General features: G+C 41.8%; 4 protein-coding genes across 5 annotated transcripts in view; 3 read left to right on the forward strand and 1 right to left on the reverse strand.

Moving 5' to 3' along the window:
- The window catches only part of LOC131892417 (heterogeneous nuclear ribonucleoprotein A1, A2/B1 homolog), a 5150-nt gene extending 1020 nt beyond the window's left edge, over positions 1-4130 (forward strand). Inside the window, exons 3-7 of the mRNA XM_059242283.1 lie at positions 697-791; positions 1672-1917; positions 2139-2580; positions 3246-3509; positions 3695-4130. Coding sequence (XP_059098266.1) covers positions 697-791; positions 1672-1917; positions 2139-2580; positions 3246-3509; positions 3695-3843 — 1196 coding nt within the window. The 3' untranslated portion in view covers positions 3844-4130. The remainder of the gene's footprint in view (positions 1-696; positions 792-1671; positions 1918-2138; positions 2581-3245; positions 3510-3694) is intronic.
- A 2122-nt stretch (positions 4131-6252) lies between these two features.
- LOC131891318 (uncharacterized) lies at positions 6253-6882 on the reverse strand. The gene has a single exon (XM_059240846.1). The coding sequence runs from the start codon at positions 6880-6882 to the stop codon at positions 6253-6255; it is 630 nt and encodes a 209-aa protein (XP_059096829.1).
- Positions 6883-8381: 1499 nt separating this feature from the next.
- On the forward strand, positions 8382-14981 carry LOC131892108 (uncharacterized). Its single transcript, XM_059241856.1, has 7 exons — positions 8382-8540; positions 8606-8805; positions 9839-10016; positions 10760-10952; positions 11754-11960; positions 12061-12217; positions 14644-14981. Exons 1-7 carry the CDS (start codon positions 8477-8479, stop codon positions 14923-14925), a joined length of 1281 nt encoding a protein of 426 aa, XP_059097839.1. The 5' UTR covers positions 8382-8476; the 3' UTR covers positions 14926-14981.
- A 4595-nt stretch (positions 14982-19576) lies between these two features.
- On the forward strand, positions 19577-26794 carry LOC131891802 (DNA-directed RNA polymerase II subunit RPB1-like). 2 transcript variants are annotated; one of them, XM_059241471.1, is made up of 6 exons: positions 19577-19739; positions 19821-19930; positions 21516-21680; positions 23843-24267; positions 24330-24426; positions 26364-26794. In XM_059241471.1, the coding sequence occupies exons 1-5, from the start codon at positions 19704-19706 to the stop codon at positions 24419-24421; spliced, it is 828 nt and encodes a 275-aa protein (XP_059097454.1). In that variant the 5' UTR covers positions 19577-19703; the 3' UTR covers positions 24422-24426; positions 26364-26794. The 2 variants fall into 2 exon arrangements, with proteins under 2 accessions (XP_059097454.1, XP_059097453.1); XM_059241470.1 differs by having other exon boundaries at positions 19578-19739; positions 24330-24417.
- The last annotated feature ends 445 nt before the right edge of the window (positions 26795-27239 follow it).

The raw sequence follows: 27239 nt of genomic DNA on the forward strand, positions 1-27239 counted from the left end.
GCAGCTAGCCATTAGTCACTATTGGCCCTGGATGACCTCGATCCCCCCTCCCTCCCCCCCATGCCATTTGCCCCCCTTTGCCATATGCCCACCACCTGCGTGCATCGGGACTGACCGATCGATCGCCCATTGGCTAGCCTAAGCTGTGATCAAGGGAGCGTCCCAGGTCCAGAAATCCATCCAGTTTCCGACCCGCTCGGGCCACCTTGTGCAATGAATCCCCCCGCCCTTCCCTTTCCTGGCTTCCCTGCCTTCCACACCGGACAACTTGTTTTACGCCTTTAGCCCACCAGAGAGCGCCACTGCATGCCTGGTTGAAGCTCAATGGATTGATCACAGCTTATGTTTGACACCCCACGATGGCCCCCGGGTATGGCGGCGGCGGCCTTAGGCTAGCAACTAGCACCACCCTTCGGGGCGATGATAGCTGGTAGACCATAGCTCGCGAGAAGTTGAACAATAGCCATGGACGGAGCGGCGGTGCCAGGCTCTGGCGGGCCGAAACTAGGCTTAGCTTTTAGCGGAATAGGCGCGTGCCCGCCCGTGACATTGACCCTGCTCCGTCCATCAGGTCATGATTCTCAGATTGGGTCATAACGGGTCAGCCGCATCGTTGTGGCCGTGGTTATTACCTAATCCTGCCCCGCGCCCGCTTTCCCGCCCCGTGTTTCGGTTTCATGCCTGGTCTGGGTGTTTGCAGATCGCGCGGCTTCGGATTCATCACCTTCGACACCTTGGAGTCCGTGGACGCCTGTCAGAACGACCGGCCCCACATCATCGATGGCAAACAGGTAAATCCTCCTTCACATGTGTAGGCAGCCACCATTTTCACCCCAACCAAGAAAGAGAATTGTGTTTTGAAAACGTGGTTAAATATGATTGATTGATTCATGTATTTTTGGAAAATGCCATTTTTAGCTGATTCAATCATTTTTTTGAATGAGTGTTTGAAAAAGGATCTTATCACGATTAGTTGGAAAATGGTTCTTAAAAATGAAATATTTTTTTCAACAAAAAAAAATGTGTTTTAAAAAAAATGATTTTATCATTTTCTTTTCTGGAAAGTTTCCATGCAAAAATGATGATATGATCATGTTTAGAAAATGAGTCTTGAAAACGAAGTAATTGTTTTTTGGGGCAATGTGTCATATGAACGCTATGAATACTATTGGAAACTGTAATTCAACACTGATTGTCATATCTGGAAAATGTGTTTTAAAACGGATTTATTCTGTTTTGGAAAATTGCAATTTTTTAAAACGAGCATATTGAGATTTGGGAAGCCATTCATGATGTTGGGTTCCAATTTGATAACCGAAGATACAGGATTTAATGATGTGGAATAAGCTTAATGCAACTAAGGCGCATTTTTTTTTTTAACCAACTTCAGAAGAAATTCTCTTCAAAGTCCACATTTCTATGCATTAGCTTTACTTTCCTAATTTCGGATAACGTTGTAAAACTGGGTCTTTTGCACTATGCCATTAAAAGTTGTGAAAATTGTCGTATATTTGGTGACCGAGGTGGTGTTGGCCATATAACCTGAATCCCCGGTGAAGGTGAATGAAGTGATCGTCCATGTTCAATCTTGAACGGTCAACCCTGATGTGTCGTGCTGATATCGTTGTATGAATGAAAAATCATGGTCTCAACCCATTGCGTTCCACATAGGTGGAGACGAAGCGAGCCACGCCCCGCGAGGAGTTTGGCAAGCCCGAGGCGGGCCAAACTGTCAAGAAGGTGTTCGTGGGCGGTCTCAAGGAGGACATGGATGATGACATGCTCCGTGACTACTTTTCCCAATTCGGGCCCGTCACCTCGGTCAATCGACTGACCGAAAAGGACACCGGAAAGAAGCGCGGATTTGGCTTCATCGAGTTCGAGGACTATGACAACGTGGACAAATGCGTGCTCAAGGTGAGACCCCACCATGAATCGTACCGCGTCGTGAACGATTGACGCAACAAGTAGGAAAAACGCCCTCTCAACCTCTCAATGACGCTGTGTTATGTTGAGTCGTACATGGGCAAGTCTGTTCTCACAAATGATTGGAGTGATAATCGGCCCAAAAAAAATCCCCCTCCCTTTTTGCTAGAGACTGGAAGAAATATTATTGTTCTCCTTTCTATCTTGAACAGGGTGAGCATGAGATCCAAGGTCGCCGCGTGGACGTCAAGAAGGCCATCAGCAAACAAGAGATCAACCAGATGGGTGGCCCTCGAGCTCACAAGATGGGCCGCGGTGGCGGTGGTGGGGGTCGCGGTGGATACGGCGGCTATGGCGGCGGAGGCGGCGGTGGATATGGCGCGCCTCGTGGAGGTCGCGGCGGCGGCTGGGGCGGGGGCCGCGGAGGTGGCGGGGGCGGCGGCTATGGCGACGATGGCTGGGGCAATGAAGGGGGCGGCTATGGTGGTGGCGGCGGCGGCGGCGGCTGGGGTGGCGGCTACGGGGGTCATCAAGGCGGCGGTGGAGGNATGGGTGGCCCTCGAGCTCACAAGATGGGCCGCGATTCCGGCTGGGGGGGACAAGGTGGTGGGGGCGGTAACCCACAGGGCGGATGGGGAGGAGGAGGCGCTGGCGGTAAGTGCCTTCACGTTGTTTCTCCTCTGTTGTTTACCCGATACGAACAAGGAATTCAAATTCTTCTAGGTCGTCAGACAATAGTTTAAAAAATGCATAATTCTTCAAAACCTCATGTACTATTTGTTGAAGGAATTTATCAAAAATTTCATTTCTTTTTAAACTTGGTAACGGATCGTCTATAAAGGATACCTTGTAGGATTTGCCACCACCGGTTGTTATCCTTGTGTTTTGACGTAGAATTTGGCTTAACTTGTTCTGAATATTTTTCACCCCTCGTTTGAAGAAAATATAACATGAGAAAATTATATTGTAATTCTCAAGAACTTTTGTATTCCATCAGAAAAAGTAACTGAAAATCAACGGCATTTTGAAGTCGAATGTGTTTTAAAAAATAAAAATAAAAAATCAATGATGGTGAAACCTGATTAGCATACAATGCTCATTTTCTGAAGCAGAGGCCTGTCTTTTAAAGCTCGTACCTCGGAGTGAAATGATGCTTGGACGTTAAATAGTAAGAATTTAAATATCATTATCTTAGAAACCAAAGAATGAGATTTTGGTTTTTTTTGAATCACAAATCCGGAACTACCCTCAACGGCAAAAAAAAAGTAAATGTGCAATTCCCCCAAAAATGATATTCATCGGTTCCCTATTAATTGCAGGTGGCTGGGGAGGGGGTCAAGGCGCTGGTGCACCCCCTGGTGGTGCCGGCGGTGGATGGGGTGCCCCCGCAGCTGATGGCTATGGTGCCGAGCCTGCGCCTGCAACTGGTTACCCTGCCGCTCCTGGTGGCTATGGCGCTGCTCCCGTGGGTGGCGCCCCGCCTGCTGGCGGCTATGGTGGCTACGGCGGTGGCTATGGCGCAGGAGCACCCCCGGTGGGCGGTGGGGGTGGACCCATGAGAAGCGCTGCTGGTGCTGCTGGAGGTATGTACTCTCTAGGGATCTGTTGTCAGCTCTGCTGGACCTGACGCCGCCCGATCACTTTTCTTGCTGGGTGTGTAGTATTCCACCCTTGTAACCAAATCGGCGAGGCTTTCCGGTGCAACCTAAGAGGACGGCACATGAAACATGGAGGCAAACTGTCATTCCAAATGTTCATCCTTTTGCAGGTGGCTACCGATCCACGCCCTATGGAGCACCCGGTGGAGGTGGAGCCAGTGGGTTCGGCGGGGGTCGAGGGGCTGGTATTGGTGGAGGCCGTGGACGTGGGGGTGGTCCCATGGGAGGTGGCGCAATGGGTGGTGGGTACGGTCGATAAACACCACGCCCATTGAAGAGTGTGGCTCCCTCTCTCCCTCCACGACCCTTAAGTTCAAAATATGTTCTCTGTGTGCTTGTGACATTCATGCCTCACGATGGCCGTGAGGCGGGTGTTGTTGAGGTGTTTCATTCCCATTTTGTACGTGTCCAATGTAAACCTGCGTTTTGATCTCCTACATCAAAAAAAGAACTCTCGCCTCTCCCCTAATAACCTGAGCAGATCTTGTCAGGGTTCATCAATCATGTTCTCGACACTCTGTCCGAATTACATTTCAAGTACGACCATTTCACGCCTTTCGCACAACCATATCGCTCATTTGTGGACAGGATAAAACGCGAGAGAAAAATTAGATATCTTTTGATCCTCTTCTAGAATAGGTAGTTGATTTTGTATGGATGATCTTTGGATTGTGTATTTCGAAAGAACTTCTGCAAAGCAATAACGGAAGACAACGATCGCAACGATTTTCGTTATTCAACTTTGCCAGATAATGTAATAGTAATTATAACCGATTGCATTTGAACTTGAGTCTGCTACCGTGAACCTTTACATTCTTTGGGTTAGAGCAAGTAGGTATGGTTTCAGCAAAGCTATGCATAACTAGAAGGGTCAGAAATTACCTTCAAAGAGTAGAAGATGGCATTGTTGTGTCGGGTTATTTTGGTGCATCGTATGGAGTCCCACAAGGAGGCTTCTTATGGCCCCTGGCATCGAGCAGAAATTGTTTGAACGAAGACCAGCTTTGGATTTCCAAAACCCTGATTTCTACTTTAGGCTCGCTTGCTGTTTAAAAATAGGAGGTAAAAACCACGTTATCTCATCAAAACGCGTTTTACCATGGTAGCATGGGACATAAAAATAAAAAAAAAGAAGACAGCACGACCCTTTTCGAAGGTCACTTAAAAGCTGTTCGGGCTCAATAGCTCTGTTGTTAAGTGATTAAAGTAAACCTTCAAGTTCTTCATCCTTGAAAGGAACATTGCATATTTATAAGCTGTCAGAGAAGCTTGAAACTTGCCCTGGTCCAAGATGCAACGCATCAAGTTCGAGAAAACAGGAGCAAGAACCTGTGAGCATCTCTCAGAAACTGAGATGTCACTCCATCAGGGCCAAGGGGAGCTCGAAAGTCTCAAGTCCCTGATGGCCTCTAAAGCATCTTGATCTGTGACTACAAGATCATCTAAACGCTGAACTTGACAAGCCTTACCAATCTCAGCAAACTCATCAATAGAGCAATGGACTGTTGCTCCTAAACTCAGTGGAGTTGAAAACACACTAGAGAACTGATCTCCAAGTATGTTGGCCATAGTCCCTACATTGTCTATGGCTTCCCCATCGACCTCAAAAGGCCCTACAGGGTGTTTGATCTTTCTCTTAGAGTTTTCATAAGAGAAAAACGCCTTCGGATTCGACCTCGCCGCTTGAACAACTCTACTTTCCTTGTTCAACTGATCTGTCTCAATGGAGGCCTTAATTCTACCACGGACTTCTAGAGACATGGACTGCAAACGGAAGCAAAAATATCCCATCTCCTAAACCGCTCATCTTATTCCAAATCAGCACTTCATACGACCACAAGGTCTGGTTGAATAAATGAACTCTTCCAAGTTAACTCAGGAGACATGTTCAAAGTTATGTAGTAAAAAAACTCTACATGAAATTTTCATTTTCGGCCTGCTCTGGGTCAGCTACATAAGCTTTGGACAACATAACTTTGAAACGGTGGACTTTGCATGTCAATGATATAAGATTGACCGACCGTCAATTGAAGATATCTACGTTTCTTATTTTATTACTTTCATTCGAAAAGTGGCTCCGAGTGGCTATGACCCAGAGCAGGCCGATTTGCCGAGGAAGCTCGTTCGCAGTCCATATTTCTAGAAGTCCGCGATTCTACCTTGGATTAACTCCAACTTTCTTTGAAGGCTAGCCACAACTATCGGATTCAAATTGCTCTGTAGCCTTTTTGAACAAATTCTTCCCACACTTCGGAATTTTAGAATGTGCCCCGCCCTGTGAAACACTTTCAGAGATTACTAGAGTTGGAACAGAGGTCCTCAAAAGCTAGAATCATTTGCCTAAGGCTGCATCTATGGACGATTCCTTTTTCAGCATTCACACTTTTCTACAATCTATTATACAATTTTAGCCATTTCAGAACAGAAAGACAAAATCAATTTTTCTGCTATACAGGGTGACAACTATGTTTTAGGACGGAGAAAACAGTTATTATATAACTAATTGTAGGTAGTACAAAAATTTCATTTAATAACTTAATGATCAGAAGTTCATATTGTACAAAAAAGTTCACTGCATCATTCGCAATATTCTCCTTTGGCCTTAATTACCACATTCAACCTCTTCCTTGTTGCACCACAAGATCTACGTATGACTTCTTCATCAAGATCAGCCCATGCAGCCAATAAAGATACCGGCCTTGAGGTCCTCCACATTGCTGTAGGTTTTGACACCCACTTTCCTCTCCAGTATGGACCATATGGCATAGTCCATAACATTAAGATCTGGAGAGGATGGAGGCCACATCTCCTCAGACCAAAATTCGGGGAAAAAATTCTGACACCACTCCTGGACTTTGTTGGCTGTGTGGTTGGGTGCCCCGTCCTGCTGGAAACAGAATGATTGGTCCCAGTGCTGGGATTGGACCCAAGGAAGAATTTTTTCCGTCAACATCTCCAAGTAAAGTGCTTGATTCACTTTTACACCCTCTGGGATGAAGATTAAGGGGGTTTTCTTTCCACATGACGTCACTCCGGCCCAGACCATCACTGAGGCTGGGTGTTGCCTCCAAAATATGGTTTTGTTATTGACAGGAACCTTCTTAATGTCCCTGGCCAAGATTCTGTCATTGTGGCTGTTGTATGCTTGCTCCACGGTGAAAATTTTTTCATCTGTCCAAATGATACTTTTTTCCGGCCAAGCCTTCATCCAGTCTCGAAGAACTTTGGCTCTGGATAGCCTCTTTGTTACCGTGGCAGCACTCGGCAATTGTCTCTTCTGGAGGTGATATGCCTTCATCTTAAGGTCCTTCCTTATGACCTTTCTCATACTTTCTCGACCCACTCCAGCTTCTGAGGCCAATTTTCGAATTGAGCGTTTTGGATTCCTTCTGATCTTGCTCCGGGTAGCTTCAATTAACTTCCGGGTTCTGATGGACCGAGGTCGTCCTGACTATGGCCTATTTTCCACACTTCCTGTGTCCTTGTATCTTTTTATGGTGTACCAGGCAGTACTCTTTGTCACCTTCAAGCTGGAAAGGGTCCTAGCAATCTCCTGACAAGTTTTGCCCTCAGAATGAAGGCTGTGGATGGCTTCACGCTTCTCCATTTTCTGCTTTGCAGTTTGAATAGTTCGCCCAATTAAAGACTTTGTTTACTAAAAAATGCTTAGAAATGAAGGTCCAATCATATCATTTTATTAAGTAACAGCGGGAAATTAAAAAAAAAACATAGTTATAGCTTGCCAAAGCTTGCGTTCTAACACATAGTGGTCGCCCTGTATATGATGATTTTGTTTTAATTTGGGCCAATTTTGGTGGAAAATCGTGAGATTGAAGTTTTCCTGATTTTTTTTTTTCTAGACATTTCATGACATGAAAGTAAAAAGCTTCGTCTCTCTTGTTCATTTCTTGTTTTGGAGATAACTTATGTTAAGTTTGGGACGCAGTTTCGTTTGTGTACCACACTTCTTTAAAAATTCAGGCATATTTAAATGGTAAGTAGATGGATGATTGTCTAGCATCATTTATAAGAAACTGAAAAACATTTTATTCTTAGTTATATCATGTAATGAAACTTCATTTTAATCACAAACTTGATCTGTACTGTACTGTACTCTGACATCCTTGATATGCCATAGCTAAAATTCAGATTTCCTTTTATTAGGCAACATTAAAGATTTACAAGATACTGGTTCAGCCAATCAGTCCAAGAGACAACAAAAACCAGACAAAGAATCTTCTCCCCAAATAGAGTGGGTTCAAATTCCAGAATTCCGGAAATCATCATGACAGAGTTTTCCTTTTCATCTACATATTGCTTAATAATTTGGAATGGAAAAATAGCCCTCGAAGCCTACAGAACGTGGTGGTGTCTATGTTTTTGGCAAGTTTATTTGCATTTTTTTCTGAAAATTCAAGTGATTTTCTATGCAAATTTGCCGTCAATAAAGACCATATTTGTCCTCAAGTTTTGGCCGTGTCCTACTAATCATCCGTTTGATGTAGATAAAGTAGAAAAAAAAGAAAAGAAAAGAAAAAATAGATGTAGAAAAAATAAAATCACATATCAATTGACATCAATTCAATGGCTCAGCGAAACTAACAAAGCAACCTAGGTCATTTTTGTGCTTAGCCTAGTTTGTGACCTGATCATTTTTTACCTCACAAAACACAACTATGATTGGCAATGCTATAAACTAGATACTAGATGTGATAGGAAAGAAACTAAATGATATATATGCAAGTAATGAAATGCAAGGATGACGTTTTGCCCGACGGATTAGTCTTATCTTTTATCATCTCAAAACATCTCTCCACTTGTACTCAAGCGCTCCTATGAAACGAGAATCACATTGAAATCCCATACGAAACCGTGCGATCCAACTTCCCATCATGCTTGTCCTTAATATGGGACCAGTTTTGGTGTTCTCATTGGTCTTGTCATCGACTTATGCAGGTTCGTGGAACAAGTTCAGCCAGCCGCCTTTTAAGATCCCTCATGTTGAGATGTTCTTTCATCAGGAACCATGTTGGATATGCTGAATGGCATGGAGCAAGTGCTCACTGGTTCCGAAGAGTTCGATCCCGTGCTCTACCAAGCAATCAGGTCTTGCATGGAAAAGACGGATCCCAATCTGGTCATTGCCCAGGAGAACCTTTGGAACGGGATGCTGGAGTACGCCAGCATTGGAGGTACACTGCTAGATCCCTGGACACCCTGCGTAAGTTTTCTTTTCAAATTTAGGCACGTCCCAATCATGGGTTTTGGCGCGAGAGAATGGTTAGGGTCAGGCAGTTTATGCAAATCTTTTTTTTTTGCATTTTTGGCATGAGAAAGCTTTCAGGTAGTATTATTGACAACTTTTGGGTCAATTTGCATCACCATCCGATCTGTTTGCCGTTGGCAAATTGTAGAATGTTGAAGTTTTGGACTGTTTCTGCGAATTAAACCAGGTTAGACCACACTGCATGGTTATGTCTTAGGGAAACTTCAATCAAGATTGAAATTCCAAACAAACCAGTGCTTTCAAGACAACAGAAATAATGATGATCTAGCCGTGGAGGGCGAATTACCTCGGCGACGTTATGCTGCCATCTTACAGTCACACTGAGGGTTTCAAAACATTTCTTTCACCCTCCAAACCAAAGAGGCTGGCTAAGCAAACAAGCCAGCCCTAGAAACGCAGCATTTTTAGCCCTCCCCTTTTTCTTCGGGTTAAGTAACTGCCCCTAAAGGCATCATTGTCTAACTCAGAACTAAATTCCAAGAAATGCTTTAATAGTGTTTCACATGTTTCTATGTCGTAATAAGGTTTAGCATTCCTTGGCCATACTAAATATAAATTATTAGCAATTTTGCCCAAAGTGGACCTTGACATTTTGACAACTCTGACCTTCTCTCACTGGTTCTTTTTCTTCTCTCTTTCCCTCTACTCTCAGTACCAATGCCTTTTTATCACCTCGCTATTGTGGTTAAAACATCGCCTACTATCATCTCATGCTGGAGATCTGTAACAAGCCCACTTGGCATATTCCTGACGAGTCAGGTTAGTATCGCTAAGCAAGTCATTGAAAGNTAAGTGGCCGTTAGATTTGATCCTTGTTCTTCTTTTGCTCTTACTCACGTTTTAGTCTGATTTTTTGCCCGAAACATATTAAGGTTCAGATGTTTTATCCCTCTTGAATGTTATGCTTGGCAAATTTAACTACACATTTAGGCAAATTATCAAATCGGCTACAACTATCTCTTTGAAGGAGAATGACGTCCCACCACTGCAAAGGACCGACTATTACGAAACCTACAATTGCAGTGTTCAAGACTTTGGCGGCATCCCAATTCACGAACCTTGCAATTATGCTTCCAACATCGCCTACTATCATCTCATGCTGGAGATCTGTAACAAGCCCACTTGGCATATTCCTGACGAGTCAGGTTAGTATCGCTAAGCAAGTCATTGAAAGGGCCCCGGAAGAATCGCAAAGGGCGAATAAAGATAAAGTTATATTTGGTAGATGGGTGGTATGGAAGGAGGTCTTTTGGGGAAGACGCACAGTAGCAGAATGAGAATGACGTGGGCAAAGAGGAATGGAGAACAAACAAGGACATACGATCGGAAATGTGTAACGATACATGTACTATGTCACACAATCATTCCAGGCCCCTTTTCTGCAGACCAACCTTTATCATAAGATTGACCACGAGCCTCAAGCGGAAACAAAAAAAATGTATCTCCGGAACCATGTCCTTCATTCAAAAATTGCCACTGAATATGTACCAATTGGTTAAGTTAAGTTCACTTTAGGCAATTCATTTAAAAAAAAAAAACTTTTAATCGAATTATTGGACGAAATCATCCATTAAATACTCTGAACAGAAGAGCTGATCATGGGCACAAATTTGGACTAGGTTATTTTTTGGCCGGGTCTTTTTAACTTGTAATAACTGATTTGGAATGAATCAGGAGGTCCTTTTTCTTTTGGTTCCGTTGCAGATGCATGACTCTAGAAGTCCGCGGCAAAATGTAAAACGATGATCCTCGTAATTGGGTTTATTTTAAAGGTCCCATCAATATTGGTCGTTGAGACAATGACCTACGTTATACGGCTCTTTAGGAGAGTCTCATTATTCTTACACTTCTTCAGGCATTATTTCAATCCAAGTTTTCCATCTTTTAGTAACAGCCATCATCCGGGCATCTTCCTTCTTGGCCCAAGGCTCTGGAATGTTCCACGCCAGTCAGACCATCTTGGGAAATATTTTGGATGGGAACATGACTGATCTTTTAGGATATGTGGCGTATCAAGCAGCCATGGCTGGTGTCCAACCACTTGATTCAACTATTATTCATGATCTTGGGCATGAATCCAGGTAGTTATCCGGTACTGTCTTTCGGCAATCCTAGCTTCAAGCTATCGTCAACAGTTGGAGTCACGAGCAGAAAAAGTACACACTGGGTGCTTCAAAAGAAAGGGAAGAGCAAACCACGCATCCATCTCAAAATGATTTGGCTCATATCAGGCTTTTAAGCGTCATTTCAATCATTATCATCTTTACAGCACGCTAAGTAAAGCAATGGAAATGACTTCAGGAGTCCCGCAAGGGTCTGACCTATGACCTACTTCGAATATAATCTTTATAGCCTCTCCTCAACATTTTCCTGAATATAACGCATTATCATATCCATAAGATAAAATGCGCCCAGGTGATGGCATTCATTGGTGACTTGAAAGAAATAAAGAGAAAATATTTTTCAATATAGCAAATTATCTCACCCTATAAAATCAAATTTTGTAATGTTTAGGGCCCTTCTTTATGCAATTCAGTACCTGGCAGTACTACCCGTTTTATATTGCCATTGACCGACTATCTAATTTCAAAAACCATTTTGATACATTGGTTTGAAGTTCATCCAACCAACCCTATGTTCAGGAATAAACTTGAGCTACCAACTCAAACTTGCAAACAAATCAATACTTCTATTGAACGTGGCCATACCTTTCAAACAATATTCTGACTTATAATCCATTATTTCGTGGGATTACATTCCAATTATCGGTTAATAATGCCCAAAAACAACCGCAGACAATTCAAAATCTTTGTCTGCGGTTATTAGCGGACAGTTAAGATAGTAAAAGAATCCAATACTTTTTAATGCTCTGTTTCTAACAGGCCATTCAATGCCGTCGAGGTCTCGGAAAATGTGCAAAACACCTTTATTAATGATCCATTGTTGACTTGGGGCGAAACAATCAACTCTACTAATATTCCTCGGTTGAGATTGACCTTGTGCGGTTATTTAGGAACCATCATGACTCTGGTTTTTGAAGATGAGGTTGTGGATCAGATTGCCGAGTACCTCATTGATTCGTTTGACGGGTAAGATTCTGCCTAGGTTTCCCCGAACGAAGTTTTTAAACCAATCCATAAAGACATTTACGTGGAAGGTGAGTTCGGTGCTTCTGTTTTGTTATTGCAGGTTCTCGCCTGACTTGAAAGAATTTTGTTTGCAAACTTTTTTGCCTGAGATTAGAGTGGTTACGGCTGACTTCGAACTTCCCGAAGAGGAGAAAACCCTTTTGACTCACCGTTTGGAAGGCATTCTTATGAAGTTACTTTATGGTGCTATTTGGCAGGTTTGTAAAGCTCTTGCTTCCCGACATAGATCAAGTAACAAAACACCATTGAATCCATTTTATGCAGCCCAAGCATTTGGGCTGGGGAAGTGAAGGGAAGGCGAGGAATATATATTCCGTGATGGGACGGTCTTTCCGCATCGAGACTTTGTTTGGAAGATCGGCTGAAGAATGTTGTTGGAGTCTAAGACTAATACCCCATGCTGCCTGGCATCTATGGATTTGAAGAGGACAGCTGAGGAGCAGGAGGAGGGCTTGCCCGAGTCCTCAGAAGCTGGCGAGTTCAAATCCATAAGTGTTTGCCCAGGGTGAGCAAGGCCATGGCTAGGCGAAGACTCCATCAACATTCTTTGATGGTTGAACATTCAAAGTAAAGTTGGGGACAAACTGGTCCATTATGAAGGTTATTTATCTTTATGGATAGGAAAACATGCTAGATCATGGAGTACGTCAGTAGTGGAGTGGAAAGCTCTGTCAAAGATCGAACGTCTTCTAGCGAGATTTTGTAGATCTATGCGTTACCTCCTAATCAGATGCATTCCCCATTGAGAGAGTGTTCAATGTGCTCAATGAGTTCCATCTTCATGTTCAGGTACTTGATTAGGAGGTAACGCAAAACTGAAACGTCTTCTAGCGAGGTTTCAGAGAGCTTTCCACTCCACTACTACCGTACTCCATGGCTAGATGGGTGTTGCGTCTTCATTGCTATAATCATTGGTTATTGGTTGTCTTGTTTAGCATCATACTTTAGTATTTGCAGATATGAGTCATCTTTTCATGCTGCTTAGCCAGATGCTTTAATCTATTCCAAAAGTTGGTGAATAAGTAAGCTGCGTTTTCAGCTTTGTAGGAACCTTAGTTTTAGTGTTTTATTTTTTCGTCTGCTGCAAAGACAAAACACACCTCTAGTGGGTTTAATTTTCCGTTTATTTAAATCGGTGCTCTGAAACTTGATCGTGGTGTTTTTTTAGTTTTACACTTTTGATCGTGGTGTTTTTTTAGTTTCACACTTTTGATCGTGGTGCTTTTTAGTTTTACACTTTTGATCGTGGTGTTTTTTTTTAGTTTTACACTTTTGATCGTGGTGTTTTTCTTAGTTTTACACTTTTGATCGTGGTGTTTTTTAGTTTTACACTTTTGATCGTGGTGTTTTTTAGTTTGACACTTTTGATTGTGGCTTTTTCAACGTTATGAAGCTTCAGCGTGACGTTGTTTTGTTCGAGACGAAAATAAAGGGCAGGGAAGTTTCATCGCGGTTGATTGATCTTGGCATTCCTTAGCCCCCCAACAACTCAAACCGGAAAAAGTTATTAATTTCACTTGATTTCATATAACATTTGATCCACCAGCGAATTACAGTTGACGGATCTGGCTAGCCCTTGAATATAGGGTTGATCAGGAATTTGAGTCAAAACATTGTCCATGTCTGACTTGATACGTTTGATCCCCTAACACCTTTAGAGTTCCATTTTTCGTTTTAAGCTGCTAGTGATTGCATTCCCCTTAACGGTAAGGAAGTCCTCAAAATGTGCACTCAAGTTCTTATGAAGTTAGTGATAGGGTCTTGGCGTGTTTCTTCTCAAGACACAGAGGCTTGCTTAGCATTGTTAAAGTGTTGATAAGTCTGAATACTACATCATGTCATCCACGTCCTGGGGTTGGGGTATTTTTTTTCACTTCAATTAGAAGATCCCATAGGAAAATGTTTGGCTGATAAAGATCTCAAAAATATTAAAATCAATTTAGATTTTGAAAAAAAATATTTCAGCGCCCTGGTGATGGCATTCATTGGTGAATTCAACAAAAGAAAAAGAAAATATCTTTCAAGATAGTAAGTAAGTATTCAATTACGATAATTGTTCTCACTCTCAAGATAATGCACGCTCAAGAGTCGCCATGAACTATAAACAACGTCAAGCTAAAGCTTCATGAAGGTGAAAGAGACACGCTCAAAAGTGCAATTCTATGAAAAACATTGGAACACAAAATAACAATTTCTTGGAAATAAAACAAAGAATCTCAATGGATAAGCCACGGTAGGCCCAGATTTTGTAAGAGATGAAAATGCAAGAAAGAAGCCAAAAGGGGCTAAAAACGACAACAATTTGTTTGCATTATCAAAACTTCTTTTTTTTTTTCATTTTCACACCTTTTTCACATTTTCTTAACTTATTTGCATTTTTCTCAACTACAAAAAATGGATTTGACAGAAGAGGCACCTTTTTTTCGAGGTCTAGTTACCACAAAAGACAACTCCATATGCAATGGTCATAACTCGTGACTCTATTTACATGGAGTTTTCAAAGTTGGATATCGAAGTGTACAAGCCTTAAGCTCGTGTGCTTTTCATACCCTCTTATTTGAAAAGAATGAAATGGAAAACTTGATCAGAAATGGGCAATTCTTCATTGCTGCTCCAATTTTAGGAGGAGGTGTTCATCAGCAACGAGGAATTACTAACCCCTGAGGCCAATGCATTGGGCGCCACCTACATTCCAGTGGTGAACGACTTGGCCAATAGCCTGCTGGAGTTTGTACACAACAATCCGGACTTTCAACACGGGAAGCGAGTGTATCCTGGGGATGAGTGGTGCAACCCCTTAATTCCCCACGCCAAATGGCATCTTCAGTGTGGAGTGGGTCTCACTGACTTGATCTTTTTGGCCGACGATCTCTACCGGATCTTCGGTCAATACAAAGGAGCTTGAATTTTGTGTTTTGAAAAGAGCTTTGATAGCTAATATACATACCATGAGAAGCATTACTCAGAAATGAATTTTGAGACAAAGCTGCATTAGCACTCATCCTTACCCTTTCAAACTGTATGGACGTTACAGGGAGTTTCTAAACCGAGTACATAAGCACATGAACTGTGAACATCCAGGAAGTCAGTGTTGCCATTTTGAAATCATTCCTGACCTAACCTGACCTAAACTAACCTTTCAGTTGCAAGGGCCTGCGGCGCAACAAAATGGCAACACTAGGTTTTATGTACTCTGTTTGAAAACTGTGTGTAACGTTTACATTCAAACTGTTTTGAACAATGGCACTCATTCCAGCTATTTCAACTGGTGTCATCAGTTCCAGGGATAATTACGATGTGCCATTCAAAGCGTTGTTCTATCCAAAGTGACTTTTATAAAAAAAAGAGCTACTGAGAGATGAAATTGGGATTAATTTCCGTCAGTCTGGTCATGGATGGAATTGTTAGTTGACAAGTGCTTCCATTTATTTCAGCATTAAAGTTGCAATAGTAGTTTATTTCAAAATGTACTTGAGTTCTTCTTGGATTTAAGTACTGAATTAGACACAGGAGTTCATGGAGGGGAATTAGCTTGGAGAGCAGAAGTGCAGTTGTTTTTAGGGCTTCCTTTCCTCTGTGAAGGAAAGTCTTGCTGCCCTCTTTGGATTCGACCTATCACTTTTTGTAACTCGCCAGTTGACCCTTGGATGGCACGACAATAACTGGATTTACAAAGCGCCCATGCGGCCGGATTATCATTATTTCTTCTCATCTTGAAAAGAGACCCAAATGAACCACAGTCCTTGAGCAAACTACTGATGGAGATCAAATTTATGACACTATTGTTGGAATGTCAGATACCCATGAGTTAGCCTCAAGGAGTAACCATGATATTTCTTCCGTCAAACCAGGGTTGCCTTCTACTTAAACTTAGCTTTTTGCGTTACGATGGAATAGGCGGGTGCTTTCGCTTTCCAAGTTTTCTGGCAACCTTGATTTTGAAATCTTATTTGATCCCATCGCGTTCACAACCAATAGGGCTTGTCAAGTGAACGCGTTCATGAACAACTGACGTTATTCCATGGAGTAAAATCAAAGACAACATGCCCAGCCAAACCGCACTGTGCATGCATTGAGTTTTGACATTTATTTCATTTTACTTGCTTGTTTAAGCAAATATCATTGTGGGATTGAGCCAATTTGATAGTGCGTTCACCGAATTACACCAAACATGTTCAATTTGTTCGGTTTTGTAACACAGCTCACTCACCATCACTTGATTATTGAAAATTCAATGGGTGGATGGATCGAGTTGACTGTGATGTTTGTGTTAGTTCTCCCTCCCCAAAATGCCCAAAATCAGGGTGCCGGACCACATTTTTCCTTGAATTTCCTTCACTTATCCCATGAACCTTGAGTGGACACAGCTGCAAGATTCAATTCTGGAAAACACCACTGGATGGCAGCCCCCACCTTGCAAAAAGTTTTTACTTCAATCTTGATTGTATGTACGACGTAGATATAACATGGAGGTATGTTTTCTATTTTTATGAGCGGAGTTGTCTTAATAAACTACCTAATTAATCTCAAGAAACACGTAGCTCAAAATTTTCATGCGAGCTTGGATGTTTCAGGCAATCAAAAAAATACAATCAGCCATCATTTTTTGTAAACATCCTTGTACTATTGCAACATTTGTCTTTGAGCAACCGGAAAGGACATATAATCGAGAAAAGGTTGTAACATCTTTGGACTTTTTCAACCTTTTGCAAACCTGCTGAACTCATTGGAGCCCAAATGAGCGAGGCATATTCAAGATGCGGCTGAACAATCGACTTGTACAGAGTTAGCATCGTGATGCTATCTTTGAACTTAAACGTGCGATATATCCAACCACATGTTTGAAAAGCCTTACCAACTTTCAACTGTATATGCTCATCGACCTTTCCATTATATTGGAGGACTACACCTAGATCTTTCATAGATGAGACTTGCTCAATATCTTTACCTCCATTTTTAAGGCGTCGACCCACAGGTCATTGGGCGGAATTTCACGCCGTTCAAGGCCATATCACTCTCGGTGACCCATAAAAAACATTCGATCTTAGTCCTTTGAAAGCTACTCGAATCTTGGCCATTCCTGCCAGAAACTAACTTTGCATCGTCGGCATAAGCAAATACATTGGAACTAATGTAGAGCTTTTGAAGCGGAGTAATGAATAACAAAAAAGGGTGAGGTCCTAAAATGGATCCCTGTGGAACATCCAACTTGGCATCATGTATGTCACCTTCCCACCAGAAATGAAACTTCTTAAACATTTGTGAACCTTGCCCAGAGGCCTGTTTTTTAAACGCTCCTACGTCGGAGTTTTAAGATTTGGACGTTATCAGTATGAGTATCCATTCGCCACTCCAGTAAGCGTATTTTTATACTGGTTAACGTCCAAGCACCAAACTCCGAGGCAAGACCTCTAAGGAACTGTCCTCTGGATCCCAATCTCTTGGATCCTGCCAATAATTGCCAATGGTCTACCTTTTCAAAGGCTTTGGCAAAGTCAAGATAAACTTGGTCAACTTCCTCGTGGCTCTTCAGTCTCTCAATGATCTGTTTTGTAAGAATCGCTTCAAGGACATGACCACAATATGTCAAGAGATGTTGGTAAAGAGAGGGGATTTCTTGGGACCGTTAGTTGGATATTTTTAAACCAAACGGATGTGAAAGGGGGTGGAAACAATTTCCAGTTATGTGACGGTCTCGGGGTTGGACAAAGTCTCTAGTTGTATGAACTATCGTTGGGAGTGATTTGTTAAACTTTAAACTTCTAAAAAGGTTCTGTCATGGATCCCATTCTAGAATACATTTTTCTTTTCTTTTTAGTAGGTGTTAGGCGTGGTTTTGGGTTTTGCCACTTGGCAGGGTTAACTGACACTACCTCCCCAAAAAGCCCTTTTTTATCCTTAATTTTTCGCTTCAATCCTACAAAAGTATCCCTTGATTTTCGAGGAGTATTGACTTTTCTGGTCAACTCTTTTTGAGCCAGTATTTTGGTATTTCTGTCTTTCGAAAGACTTTGTGAAGTTTTTTCCCCATTGTTTAAATACTTTCAAAATATGAATTTTGAGTAACGGAGAAACGAAAAAAAGATCTTTCATTGATGTTGTTTGACTTTAAAATCTTGGAAATGAGAAAACTGCAAGTATATGCATTGATTGAGACTCTGAGTTACTTCGATGTTTCTCTCATGTTTCCCAATATTGTTAAAATCATAAGTACCGCTATCCCATTATTTTAATGTTGTACAAAAAAAGTCAAGCTGCCTCTTTAGCAATTCATGGCGTTTTGACATAAAAAAACCTCCAATATCCAAAACCTCCAGGACCTGCTAATTGTTTTAGCTCGAGAGAGCTCCATCTCCATTACGGCGGTCATGTGAAACTGTCATCTGACGGAGCCACCCAAATTTATTTCTCCCTATGATTGGGGCGCGTCTCTCAAATATTCGGTCAAGATTCTGGACGATAGCATTTGCTCCTAAATCCCACTCTTTCCCTCTAAAAATGATTTCTTCTCCTCCCCCCCCTCCTGAATTCAAGTTCTGAGAGCAAAGGTTGAGTCTGTCGGATCAAGTCATGGCGTAAAAAATAGATCAGACCCTCGAAAATGGGATGGGCGGGAAAGCGAATCACATGAATGACGTCCTCGTCTCGAAGTGTGAGGTACATAAGACTAAAGGGCAGTCAGTGTATCAGACCTTCTCCATGGAGTTATCTATTTTGTTGCCGAGCAGCGCAAAGTAGCAAGTTTCAAGGCTTATAAGCCTTCTTCCACCTCCATCAATGTGTGGTGTACTTAGGTGGGCCTCAAGAGGCTTGGAATAGTGGAACAGGCTGTCTCAAGAGGTTTTATTCAATGCCTGAAACAATCGGCACAACTGACGAAAGGCCGTGTCCTTATTTGTTATTTTTGATCATACCTCCATCCCGGATGTTTCATTTTTCCCAACCAATTGACAAGTTTGAATCAAAACATTTCCAGTAATGAGAAAATTTTGTATAATAATTTCAAAGGGAAGTAATTCAAACTGAGCTTCTTTACAGGATTATGAACACACGTCAGTTCCATGTATAACGCAAAAGCTTAAAAACCCGGATGCTGTTAGTTACTTTCAAGTGTCTTTGTTTTGGACCATTCAATGTCATTGCAAGAACATTCGCCTCCATGAAATAAAATCAAACCCTTTTTTTCTTTAATAACAATTGTTATGTTTTGTATGCCATATTTGAATACTCCAGCCATCAGAGTAGTCTTTGGCATTGGTACATTAAAGGGTAAAACAATAACGGTGAAAGTAGAAAATAAGGTTATCAAAACGTTATGAAAACACTGAGCTCCGCCCACCTGTGCTTGAGATTTACAGAAAAAAACCACTATATCACCCTGTTAGGCCCACCTTAGATCGCATCATCAGAAATGCTTTTCAAGTTCATCATCGCAAGTTTGGGCGGAGGAAAAGCGGAAAAAAAGACGTGGAGAGAAAGTCTTTCTGAAGGAAATCCTGCCAATTTGCGGCTTTCTCGAGGATGATTCCTCGCACGCTCGGCTTTGTCTCTCTTGGGTAGATATGATCATTATGCATTCTCGACTTCATCGCATACTTCAATACAAACTTTGAGGTGATTTGAGGAATTCGTCCGAGTCGCATTCCGGGAAACATCCTCAAAGATCATCCAACCTCAAAGAATATGACCACCTCTGTAACCGAAAGTATCAACGAAAGGGTGAGTGAGTGACTGGTTCAAGCTTCTTAAAGATGGTCGGTATTACCATACTCTGTGCTGTGTGATTGTTCACTTCCACAGATTTCTCGATCCCGGACCCCCATGAACTCGGTGTATTCCTATCGTTATCCTTTGAAGTACACCAGCTACTTTGATGCCTTGTACGACGACTATGCCAGCAATTTGTACAGGTAATCCAGGGACATCTTAAGAGACCTGCATGGACTGCTTAAAAGCTTCTGGAATTGAATTGATTTCTTTTGATTTTGTGGAAGCAAGAGATCCAGGAAAGCTTTGCCACTTTTTAGATATAAAACTCATTTTTTGATCTTCTCGTCTACCCTTTGAAAAACCCCCAAGTTGATGACTTTTTCAGAGCTTGAGAAAATTGTGTGTGTGCGTGTGTGTTCTTTATGATTCCTTAGAAACGCTTCAAAATAAATAAAAAAACAAGGAAATCTAAATATGCGTCTTTGTATTAGTTTGGCAAAAAATATTATTCTTAACTGAATATTTAGCTACTATCATCTCAAAGATCTGTTAGCAGGTGAAAAAAAGTCCCCTTTGCACGTTGTAAGTTTGCGGGACGAATAAAAAGGACAACAAGACATATTTGTGGTTGTTTTATTTTTAACATTTCAATTGTCAAAAAACATGGTAACCACACCACTCTTTCTATGGTGTCCAAAATTTGGCCACATTCAAGTTCTTGTTTCAATTTCACAATTTTAAGTGCAAGAATATTCCGAGTAATTGAGGCATATAGCCATGGTGAAAAAAAAACATGAATTAATTTGTGCGTGTTTTTTTTAAATTTACCTTTTGACTCCATCATTGCACGTGTCAAGTATGGCAATGAACTAAATTCGTGAAATTTGGGATATTTTTAAAAAATCTGGGAGAAAATTATTACGCCAGTTATTCGAACAGGATTGAGGGTCAATTCTAGTGACCACAGAGGCTTAATGTACATTTTGAGAGCACCTTCAAGTCCTCGAGAATCCAGGCTAGTTCGAACAATGAAGTCCACACATTTTCTTTCGCGGGCTCCCTCATTGTTTAATTTGCTTCCATCTAATATTCGAAGGGAATACGTAGGCCTTGTTGATCCGGTAGCATCTTTTTTTCAAGTCAGACTTGGACCAATTTTTAGTTAGCATTCCAAATCAACCCTATGCATATTTAAGGACTAGCTCGGTCTGCCAACTCAAATTCGTTGGTAGACCAAATATCATAATAAATAAACGAATTATAACCTTTCACTTTAATAGCACTAGGGATTGAGAAAAGCCCGTGAAAAACCAAACCAAAAAAAGGACACTAATTAAAATCACTTGAATTTGATTTCACCCAACAAGAGTCTCTTTCTCGCACATGTCATTGCAAAGCCAACGTCTTCATAGGAATAGCTGATTGTTCATTGTATTACTTGAATGGCAGATGAATCAAAATCAAATTTTACTTTTCCTTGAAATGGAGCCCCTGGTTCATGCTCAGACTTCAGAAAAAGCGAAAGCGTGAGTGGGGATTTACTGGTCAAACAGATTTCCCCACTGATCAACGATTTTCTCTCCACCCCAATTTGATGACCTTTTCCCATCTTGAACATTAAGTCTACTCTCCAGTTGCCCATAAATGGGCTGACTTGTCAGCCGTTTGAATGGATTGTCCACAGAGAATTCAAATGTCACGAACACTCCCATCATGAATCCCGGACTCGTGTTAAGTGAATAGTAAGAAACAAAAAAATAATCAATATTTTCCAATCATTTACAGGCCCTTGTCAAGCTACGTGGATGACTTTGTTCGAAACTCCCGAGCCATGTCCGAGTCTCGAATTTGGGATCCGTATTACGACTATTGCGCCGAATTGAGTTATTGGCCACATTCGTTGTCCATTGCACGAGCAAGATCGTTGTCTCCGGTTCGAAACACGTCCAGGTGAGTGCCCAAGGTCAAACTTTCAATCAAGGTTTGCGAGAATTGAAATAATGGCGCTAAGTTTGCAATGGCATTTGGATGCTTGATGGAGTCGTACCTATTGCAAAGAGACTGAGGAACAAGATGAAGTAGTTGGAATGTTATGTCATGAATGGGTTACTTCAAATTGAGTACACTGGCCTAGTACACTTCAACCTGTCAAGAGTCCCAAACAAGTGTAATAGATGACACTTTATTTCGCTTTAATAGAGCGATTTACAGAAACAAAACAACCAAAAAATATTAAAAAAACGAAGCATGACTTTTCAAATTCCTTACCCACTAGGCGTTTCCAAGTTGGAGTCGTCAATTTTCAAAGCGTTTTCTATCTACCAATCAAATGGCTGGTTTCTCGAAAATTGGCTTGCCTAAAATTACAAAATTACAAATTACAAAACATGATTTTGAACGTATTTGGCATTCAATTATATTCAATGTGATCAGGGAATGATTAAGCTAACATTTGCTTTCATATGTTTAAACATTATACCTTTGCCATTGATGCATTTAACAAATAAATGGATTTTTTCTCGGATTTATCTACTGATTCAGACGTGAGGGTCCTCAGGCTAAGTTAGCTTGAAGAAAAAAAGGGAGAGCAGACGCCCTCCTGCATTTTCTTTTGGCTTCCTTGCTCTTTGAATGCCCTGCCCGTCTTGCCTCTCTGGATTTAGCCAGCCTCTTTCTGTAACACCAGCCTCTTTCTGTAACTCTGTAACTCAGAGATAGTGGGACAATAGCACCATGATAAGAGCGCCATTGCGGGCAAATTATTGTCATGTCTTTTCACCTTGAGGCCATAAATTATAGAGCTTTTAGCGCAAACTCTTGACAATTGTTCCAGATCAGCCCTAAGTCCAAGTGTAAGCCACTGGAATATTGAGCCGGATGCTATAAGCCAGCATATTGGTTTTTTTAAAATTAGAAATGACCCAAGGGTGCTACAAGCATGTATTAAAGTTTCCCTTTAATCAAATGCTTGAGTCAAAAGTTATGCCCCCTCAAACCGGCTGCATAATTCTACACAAAATGAATGGTAATCTTATGATAATTGGAAACAAGAAGAGCACTTGTTATGTACTGAGATTTGAGCACGCATAACTTTTGATTCAGTAGTTCAATCAAGCTCAAACCTATACGACATAATTGCAGTGACCTGCGCTCTAGTTAATTTGAAGTTAAAGCCAAATACATAGACCAGCTTTCAAAGCCTTAATGCTAGACCCTGGCATGCCTGGCCATGTTCCAGTGGTTCATCCTCCAAAGGTAGCAAACTCTAATTTTCCACTCGACTAAATGTTGTTGTGGGTAGGGCATGATGCTGGATTACAAATTTATGGTTACAGGTAAAGAGGGTCTCAAAAGCGAGCCTGCAAACAGCCAAAGGGCCAAAGCTGAAGCAAAGTGGCATCACCTGATGGCCAATTAAAATCGAAAAATTATTTGAAGTCATAAATAAGTTTGTTCACGATATACCACGCTGTGCAGGAGGAAATTTTCAGCAGACTTTGGGATTTTGAAACGGTACAAAATGCCACTTCTATTACTTTGATGCAGCTTATGTACATCGATATTTGTGTCAATGGAATGCTTGAAGAAGGCAACTCTTTTGATCAAGTTCGAGGCACATTCTTTGAATAATGACATTTTAGTGTCTTGTCACATGAAATTGAAGGATCTTTTCCACGTGCCCGCTTTTAGAGGTCAAGCTACCAAATGCATGTGGTGTGGTGCTTTCATGGCCCGAATAAATATCAAGTTCGAAATGGAGTTGATGTATTCTCCCCATGATAGGAGACGAAAGTCTGAAGATGTTGGCAAAGCTTCTTTCTTTTTAAATGTCAAGATACTTTCGAATTGAGTGTGAACAGAAGAGCAAAATTTCATTTTTTTCTGGATACAGTCGCCCACTGTTTTCCGTCCCAGCAAGTCCTCATCCAGTTCATCACCCCCAAAAAGAGCAATGATTTTGGACACTGACATTACACGCACGTAAGAAGGCTCCCCCCTCCCTCCCTCCCTCCCTTCCCCAAAAATGCTGGGAAACTGTGTTTATTTTCACTCTCAACCTCAATTGAGTTTTGCCCCGTGTTGAATGAATAAACATCGTCTTTCCATTGTAGCTACGACTTGGAAGATTATCGATCTAGCTATCGTTCATCCACCCCCGTGGAGACAACCGTGACCACCTCCTCCAGTTACCGCGAGGAGACGCCCCATTACTCCATCAACTGGAACAATCCTCCACGGACCTATACCTACCGAGACGCCCGGGCCACCACGCCCTTCACTACCACGTCTACACCCACTGCGACGAGTTATTACAACACCTATAGGGATACCACGCCTTCCTTGGCTGACCGGGAGTACACGCCCTATCGGACGTTCCGTTCCACTCCGCCCACCAGTGCCAGTCGAGCAGCCACGCCCAATTACCGTGCCTCCACCCCGCCGAATATGAGGACCACAAGCATCAGTTATGGCTCGACTTCCCCATGGAACGCTACCGGCTTCTACTATTCGCCCAGATATCCAGAGGCTTATCGAGGTGGGTTTCTTATCAAAAAATGGAGAGAATTTGAGTACATAAGCGCTGATGGACTTTTTCAGGAACCTCCTCGAGCGTTTCCCCCTATTCGTATTCCCGGAGATACTTTGACTATGACGTCTACAATCCTTACAGGATAGAATACTTCAAGTAAGAATGGTATGCAGCATATACCAAATATAAATATGCCCCTCTCTGACTCGTTCCAACTCCCATGAGCGCTCACAGGGACTTCAGCCAATTAGTTCACCCGTTGAATTGCCAAGCCCGAGCTCCGAAAAGACAAAGAGATAAAGGATAAGAGATGACTAAAGGGTAGTGGGAAACTGGGTCATACACAGGAAACAACAATGTCCTCGTTAATGCCCATAAAGGCTTGCCGAAAAAAGTGAATTCAGCTATTTCTCTCTAAATTTTTCACATATCCTTGTCACAATAAAACAATAGGAGTGCATATTAAGCAAAACGCAAGATTTGAAGGACAATTTTGCCGCTAGTACTTGGTGCTTCGAAAATGGTTTTGCGCTAAGTAAGTGATTGTCTAACAAGGGAAACTTAGCGGTTAGGGTACAAATTTCCAAAAAGGAGGAATTACACACAAAACTCTAGTTGGCTTAATTCAGTGCATGGATCGTTACTTGCAGTAAATAAGGATATTTTACCAATTTCAACTTCATAAATGTTGCCCTTAAATAAACAAATATCTTTGTGATCTTTGACAAGAGGTTGCGGGAAATGATCGAAGGGATAACGTTTTATTTTTGTCGCACTCGAGACTGTTCTATACTTGAGGGGGCAAATCACCCCACAAGGAGTTGGATGGACTTGATTACTGATTATGTAGTACACATTTATATACTCATGACTAGAACAGATTACAAGCATGAGCAGCATGCTCAACACCGGGATAGCAAATCTCCCTCACACAGGGATCCCAGGTTGCGGGTCCATCAGGGGGCACGGGTCCCAAGGCCAGCCCGAGGGGTCCCGAGGCCAGTCCACGGGGTCACGAGGCCAGCCCACAGGGTCCCAAGGCCAGCCCAGCTTAGCCTACTGCCTCCACGCTGGATCCCATACAGGGCGAGTCACACGCTCCATTCCCTTACACTTGGGAGAGCAACACTAAAGAACAGAGGGCCACAACTGGTTAACCGACTGCGCCATAATCTATACTTGTGGGTGCACATCACCCACAAGGAGTTGGATGGACTTGATAACAGATTATATTTCTGACTAGTTCACATCTATCAATTAAACATAGACTATCAAGATTCATTTCCAGTATTAGATGATGTATATTATACAACATGTTTGATAATAGATGTGTAACACCAGTCTGCAAAACCATCCTTGAGCTTTACCCCAACCCAAGGTTGAGGGTCAATTCTAGCGACCGTAGAGGCTTAATGTGCCTTTTGAGAGCAACTTAAAGCCCTGGTGAATTCAGGCTAGTTAGAAACAATGAATTCCACCTTTCTTCTTTCTTTCTCGGGCTTCTTCATTGCTCAATTTGCTACCCTTACAATATTCGCACAGAAAAATAAAGGGTTAATCCTGTTGCAGGAGTTAAGTCGGACTTTTTGATCAATTCCATATTCATGAACTGGGCAAGTCAGCCAACTCTAATTCATCAGTGGATGTCAATCATCATTGTCTCGAATGAGTAGAGGCCGCCAGGAGTCAACCAAAAATGGAATTTCATCCTAAATCTCCAAACCCCTTCCCCCAAAATTGTTCTGAAAATGGCGAAAATAGTGGAAATTAATTTTCTTGAAACAAAATTTCAGATCAGGTCTCTAGTAAGTGAGTAGTGGAACAGTAATGAATTGTGATACAGACAGTTTGTAAAGTATGATTGATTCTCTATATGTTTCAAATTTTTTTGGGTTTCAATGTCAAGTTTTTCTGAGCGTTTGAATTTACCGCCTCTTCTTATCTTACAATGGGCTGTTGATCAGTTTCTCACTAAAGGAGAAGATATCAGTAATACCTTTCATCCGATACAATCCGCACTATTCCAAACGTAGGCCAGTATTATCTATTCATGTATGCTGTCATGAAGCTATTAACATCTCTGTTGTGAACTTCTTTTTCAGATATCCTAATGTCCGCAATCTCCGAGATTATGGCTACGTGCCTTACAAATACTCAAGAAAGCACACGATGAATAGATAAGCCCCGAGCGAGGTTCCCTCGTGCTCAGAAATGCCGAATCTGAATGATAATGTTGGTTGTGTCTGGCATAATGAGCTTAATTAAGGGTCCCGGAAATAACCGGGAGGGAAATGAATGGATGAATCCATGAATCAGCAACAGGAATTATGCTTGTCAACTGTCACTAACTAACCCCTTACAACATATGTTACTCTCACCACATTATTATTGTCCACTGGCTTCGGAAGCGATTTCAAGTTTCAAAGTTTCAATTTGTTTGCCATATTCCAGCTATGCCCGCCAAATGGTTTTCGATTTGCTTCATGTTATGATTATGCATTAACAATACACAACTCATCTTGTTCTCCTTGAAGCCCATTGGGTTGTTTTTTCGTAATCCAGGGACTCATCGTAGTTGGTTGGCAATCTATTTACTGATGAGAAGGCTCCGACAAAAGACGACGCAGTTTTCGCCACGAAAAGAAGTTGCAGAAGTTGGATGGTGACCCGAGACCCGTTTTTAAAGCTCTTAGCTCGGATGTATATACATAACGACGGAACTGAGCACATTTATATACTAGTCGTATTGTTGGTTTCCATGGACCACTTCAAAGAATCTGGTTGAGCAGAAGGAAAACCTGTCCGTGTAACCCTATTGAATTCTTGCTCTGCTTGAAAACAAAAGAAAACTTTATTTCGGGGTATACTGAAAAATAGGGTTCGGAAAGATTTTGTTTAAAGGTTAAATTAAGTTTTCAACTAATACGGTCATTTTTAGGCAAAAAAACCATCTCACTCATTTCAACCATAAAATAACT

This window comes from Tigriopus californicus, chromosome 12 (assembly GCF_007210705.1).
Source record: "Tigriopus californicus strain San Diego chromosome 12, Tcal_SD_v2.1, whole genome shotgun sequence".
Taxonomy (NCBI): Eukaryota; Metazoa; Arthropoda; class Copepoda; order Harpacticoida; family Harpacticidae; genus Tigriopus; species Tigriopus californicus.

What these genes read in the sequence shown, in the direction of transcription:
- LOC131891802 (XM_059241470.1), top strand. Translation starts at nt 19,704, where the DNA reads ATGACCACCTCTGTAACCGAAAGTATCAACGAAAGG. An exon ending in TATGCCAGCAATTTGTACAG is followed by an intron (nt 19,931 to 21,515) that starts GTAATCCAGGGA and finishes AATCATTTACAG; the next exon opens with GCCCTTGTCAAGCTACGTGG. An exon ending in CCGGTTCGAAACACGTCCAG is followed by an intron (nt 21,681 to 23,842) that starts GTGAGTGCCCAA and finishes TTTCCATTGTAG; the next exon opens with CTACGACTTGGAAGATTATC.
- LOC131892108 (XM_059241856.1), top strand. Translation starts at nt 8,477, where the DNA reads ATGCTTGTCCTTAATATGGGACCAGTTTTGGTGTTCTCATTGGTCTTG. An exon ending in CTTGTCATCGACTTATGCAG is followed by an intron (nt 8,541 to 8,605) that starts GTTCGTGGAACA and finishes TTCTTTCATCAG; the next exon opens with GAACCATGTTGGATATGCTG. An exon ending in GATCTTGGGCATGAATCCAG is followed by an intron (nt 10,953 to 11,753) that starts GTAGTTATCCGG and finishes TGTTTCTAACAG; the next exon opens with GCCATTCAATGCCGTCGAGG.
- LOC131891318 (XM_059240846.1), bottom strand. Translation starts at nt 6,882, where the DNA reads ATGAAGGCATATCACCTCCAGAAGAGACAATTGCCGAGTGCTGCCACG.